This window comes from Tarenaya hassleriana, unplaced genomic scaffold (genome assembly GCF_000463585.1).
Source record: "Tarenaya hassleriana unplaced genomic scaffold, ASM46358v1 Cleome3, whole genome shotgun sequence".
NCBI classification, from domain to species: Eukaryota; Viridiplantae; Streptophyta; class Magnoliopsida; order Brassicales; family Cleomaceae; genus Tarenaya; species Tarenaya hassleriana.
The window spans coordinates 7,533,777-7,538,942 of NW_010966177.1; the positions used below are offsets into that span (position 1 = coordinate 7,533,777).

At 38.9% G+C, this 5,166-nt stretch overlaps 1 protein-coding gene across 5 annotated transcripts; it reads right to left on the minus strand.

Annotated features, from left to right (window-relative positions):
- Positions 1-1,405: 1,405 nt before the first annotated feature.
- On the minus strand, positions 1,406-4,672 carry LOC104819917 (serine/threonine-protein kinase HT1-like). 5 transcript variants are annotated; one of them, XM_010550213.1, is made up of 5 exons: positions 4,581-4,672; positions 4,427-4,490; positions 3,911-4,020; positions 2,719-3,642; positions 1,406-2,112 (listed from the first exon to the last, which is right to left on the minus strand). In XM_010550213.1, the coding sequence occupies exons 4-5, from the start codon at positions 3,600-3,602 to the stop codon at positions 1,773-1,775; spliced, it is 1,224 nt and encodes a 407-aa protein (XP_010548515.1). In that variant the 5' UTR covers positions 3,603-3,642; positions 3,911-4,020; positions 4,427-4,490; positions 4,581-4,672; the 3' UTR covers positions 1,406-1,772. The 5 variants fall into 5 exon arrangements, with proteins under 5 accessions (XP_010548515.1, XP_010548516.1, XP_010548519.1 ...); XM_010550214.1 differs by lacking the exon at positions 4,427-4,490; XM_010550217.1 differs by lacking the exon at positions 3,911-4,020.
- Between the last annotated feature and the right edge of the window lie 494 nt (positions 4,673-5,166).

A 5,166-nucleotide genomic window follows, 5' to 3' on the forward strand; every position in this document is an offset into this window, starting at 1 on the left:
CGAAACTGGGATTCTTTTTGGAAATATTAAATTCTTCATCCGTCAATGCCTTTTTAAGAGATCTAACAGTCTGATATGGATAATATTTCGTCGTGATCTTAGGAGCCATATGAATGTCCTTAAAATCATACACAAAAGGTACCTGCAAAAACAAATTTAACACTCATTATCAAACTCGTCAAACTCGTCAAACTCGTCAAACTCGTCAAACTCGTCAAACTCGTCAAACTCGTCAAACTCGTCAAACTCGTCAAACTCGTCAAACTCGTCAAACTCGTCAAACTCGTCAAACTCCGACTTGTTTGACGAGTTTGAACATTTTTGAGACTCGAATAGTTTGACTTGTTTGACGGGTGCGCTAAGTTTAACTAACATCTAGCATGACCATTAATCTATGTTTTAGTGCATCCGACTGTCGACAATATCATCGTGACCCGATTTCTATCCGTCTTTTTCACAAAACACTGTTTCTCACCCAATCCGAAAATCCTATTTCGATATTTCAGTGACAATTTGTCATTCAACCCATAGTTTTTCAAATTTTTATTTCAAACCCTATTCTTAACGAAAACTTAATAGAAAATCTAAAACCGAATCTCAATGTATACCCGAAACCCTAAAAAATTTGATTTTTGCGGAGTTAAAAAACTATACCTGGAGGTCTTCGCAAGTAGGGTCCGAAGATGATGAAGACGGAGCTATTCTTCGTGCAAATTTGACGAGTTTGACGAACTCGTACAGAAAAATCACAGAGTGAAGAGAAAATGAAGAAGAAGAAACGACACTATGAAAAAATGAAAGTGTCTGTCGAAAAGGGGCCAAAAAAACTGTTTGGTTTTTCAAATTTTTTTAATTTAGTAACTTCCCAACTTTTGGTCTTTCTCCTTCAGATGTTGACACGTGTATTTTTTAAAAGGGGTAACGATGTCTTTTCATTCTTTTACAGTTTTTGTTTGAAGGTTTTTTTTTTGAAGGGTATGTCATGTAAGTGAAATCGATATTTAAAGGTATTTTTGTAATATTCTCCGTTGAATGTTGTTAGGCTTTCGGATTTTTTCAATCTTAGGCCCAAGGCCCATGATAAAGGGGCCCACTTTTTCCCAACCTAATTGAATAATGTAGAATTGAATTGATCTTTGATATATCTGATTCTTTCAAACGTTGATGTTCTAAACTTTTTAAGGATTAATAATTTTGAGTTTCGATTTTATTTTAAAATTTGATTTTTTAAAAAAATTTATTGAATCAATTCAATTTCCACCCGAACTCAATTTTTTTATTGATAAAAAAACTTTATTTTAAAAAATCTAATTATTTTTATTATGTTTACATTCAAAGCTAAGTATTAAATTTTTATACCAAATTCGATTATTACTTTTTATATCATATTTCAAATAGCAATAGCTAGACATAAGTGGAAAGGAAACCTATAAAGAGAACCCAAAAAAAAAAGTTACATACCAAACACATCAAATGACTCCTCACGTACGTTTTCTTCTTCTCCCCTCCCCAAAAGATCTAGAAAATCAGTAGTGGTCTAAAATGTGTTACTTCCCCTCCTCCTACTATCTCCATCCAAAATCACATTACATTCTTCATATATAGATAGATAGATAGATACACACACACTTATATATATATATATATATATAATTCATTTCTTAAAAATGCATCCTTTTTTCATGCTCCCTTTCTCTCTTTTTTTTTTTTACCTTCTTCATATTACTCTTCTTCTTTCTTCTCCTCCTCTCTGTTTATGGGAAGTAAGTTTTTTAGTCAATAGTCATAGGTTGGCTCATGCAACATCTGAAGCGAGCTTTCCTCACGGTCGTCATAATCTCGGTTTCGGCCGCTTCCAGCATTTTAACGATCTCAGCAAACGACGGGCGAACCTCAGGATTGGAATCCCAGCAGCGGCTCATAATGTCGCTCAGAACCGGGAGGCAGTCGCTCGGGATGGTCGGGCGTACACCCCTGTTCACCACCGCAAACGCAGCCTGCACTGCCGTCATGTTCTGGAATGGGAGCAGACCCGTTATCAGCTCCCACAGCACGATCCCGAAGCTATACACATCCACTTTCTGGGTATACGGCCTGTGCTGGATCATTTCCCTGCAGGTGGTGATGGCAACAAATAGTAAGAGTCGATCAGGCTGGGCAAAACAAATACCCGACTTTCGGGTACCCGATAATTATATGAGATGAGACCGGGTTTGGTCATGAAGAAAACCCAAAATCGAATTCGAGTTTGGTTACTTAGATCCGAGATATGTATTACCGTGGGTACCCAAATGAAGAGTAAAACTACTTTTTTTTGCCTAGGTTATAAATAAATTACAACCTACCTTGGGTTCTAAACTAAAATTTCTCGAAATTTCGGGTTTAGATTCGGATCATCTAAAATGAAAAGAAAAAAATGAAAAAATTTTGTATTTATATCTCAGGTTCGACTATTTGCAGATACCCAAAACTTATCTTGGGTATCGATCTCTGGGTATCCGGACCAAAATAAATCCGAGATCGGGTAATATCTTGTGAAACCCGAGATGCTCAAGTTCAATTAACACGAAAATCTCGCATCCACCCCATTGCCGCTAATAGAGAGCATTTCAAAAGGATGGCAAAAGATAATATGGTTCACATATATCATAGATCGCAACAGACAGAAAACATGGTGGGGATAATCAAGTAAAAAGACTAGAGTTCCATTTGACTTACGGGGCCATCCATCGGTAAGTCCCAGTCTCTGGTGTCATCCCTTCGGTCTGGACCTCGATTCGTGCAACGCCAAAATCTGCAATCTTGATGGATTTATCAGCTGCTATCAAAAGGTTATCCGATTTCAAATCCCGATGGATAAAGTTACGCTCGTGCACATATGCCATTCCCCTTGCAACATCCAATGCCTGCTTAACTGCCAGTTTCAACGGCACAGCTCGGTTCTGTCTCTTCGTCAGGAACTGCCTAACCGAACCTCCCTTTGCATACTCAGTTATGATGCACCACACCATTGGCTTACGACAAGCTCCGATGAATCTCACGATGTTCAGGTGTTTCAAATTTGCAAGCATTGATACCTCCTGCTGAAACTGCTGTTCCATGGCCTGTGCCTTTTCTGGGCTATTCTCCGGCCTCTCGAGGATCTTAATCGCGACATCTTCCCCATTGTATGTCCCTTTATACAACTTACCGAAAGCCCCTTGAGCAAACGCAGGACCCATATGAAGTTTCCTCAAATCGGCAGTCCATTCTTCATAGTTCTCAAGCCCCTCGGTTGGATACCGGCTGTCCATCAAAGCTTGTGCTAAGGCGTCGTCATTGAGTGCATGGGTAACTTTTCCTGGACGAAACACGCTTTGCCCAACAGACAAGGAGTACACATGGCGCATGGGCTTCAGACCCGGGTGACCAATCAGAGAATCGCTGGAACCGACACTACTGTTATCAACAGACATCGAAACAGATCCTCCGGCATTGCTTGTCTGTAGACTGTCGATGGACATGTTTGTACCCTCGCCAAGCTTCTGATAAAACTCTTGAGTGAAGGCATAGTAATTGTTGTCGTTGTTGTGATGCACATTGAACTTCGGACCCTCGAGCATCTTTCCGAACCCGTGTTACGTGGTAAGAAGCCCGACCAAACTGCAAAACCACATATGAATCCCTTTTTAATCAGAAGACAAAACCTCGTTAACATGTGCAATCACTTGAACATGCTCCTAAAACAAACAGAAAACAGAAACGAGGCGACATAAAATGAAAGTTAGTTGTATGTATTTTCACATCTAGTATGCACCCGAAGATCTTCCCATTCATAGGAGCTTTCACAACCTCAAAGTTCTTTTCTTTCAGCTTCAAGCCCGAGAAGACGAACATAGTACATTGCTTTACTGCAGAGAAAAATACTTACCTCTGAACAAGAGCAAGAACCTGGGAGATAAAAAAAATGGCAGAGTTTTGCTTCCGGAGGTCTTGAGTCGCGTTGAAGGTTGTGTTGTTCTACACCATCTATGCTCTAAACTGAAAGACATTAGCAGAAACAATGAAATCCCAGATTCTCCAGTAGATAACTGAAGTCAGATCCTTGAGAGCAGCTTCATAGTTGTAACAGCAGAAAACAAGTACTCGAACTAAACAAGGTGGAATCTTGACAATCAAATTCGAATATTTTCGGCAGGAATTTGCAGAAACCAAAAAAACCCCAATTTTAGAACGGCGAAGTCCTAAGAAATAACTCTCTCTCGCTGATGAAGCTACAGACCTAGATAAATCCTCTAGAAACTTTCGTTTCCACAAAATGATTGAAGCAAACTCTTAACAACTGAAGCAAACACCATGAAAACTAAAGCATACAGGCACACACACACACAGAGAGATCCGCCGATTCCAGGACACGATAAGCTAACATCGAGAAATTAGGGTTTACCTAAGCTTCCGAGTACCAAAAACAGCCGTTATGCGCGGCAATCACATGAAGCTAACTCCAAACCCTTGCTTTCGACATCCAGACGAAGAAATAAAAAACTCCGATTGAAAACTCCCAAACCCTAGGTAATCGAACCTCAAATCCAAACGCTTACCTCCAATCGATTTCCTACCCAGAAACCTGAGGAGGAGAAGAAGGAGAAGAAGGAGTTTCCCCTTTACTTTCCCAGCAATCGATTTTCCTTCTTTTTATTTTTATTTTTATATTTATGTTTTTATTTTCGCTATTTATTTATTATTTAATTTCCCCCGTCCTTTATTAATTTTGCTGGCAAAATTCCTTTCTTGTTGTTTAATTAGGACAGCTTTTAAGCCACTCTCTCAATGAGAGAGTGCACACCACGCGCTCTACAGACACGACACGTGACAGATAACTCATCGATCTCCATATGCGAGACTGGTTGTCGTGAGAGGCGGCGCGTCTCCGCTTTAAAGCTGCGGCAATAGTCACGCTTTGTCTTTTTGTAAGATTATTATCATAATAATAATGATTTTTTGCCTAATCATAAATTTGCATTGTTTTTATCAATTCGAGCTCATGATATTTGTCCATTTTTAAAAGAAATTCAAATAATTTATTTGGTGTATTTTTTATATTATCTTCTAAAAACATTGATGGTATTCACTATTCCTTCCATTTTCGAAGATTTTTTCTCTTGTTTAATATTTCTACTAAATATT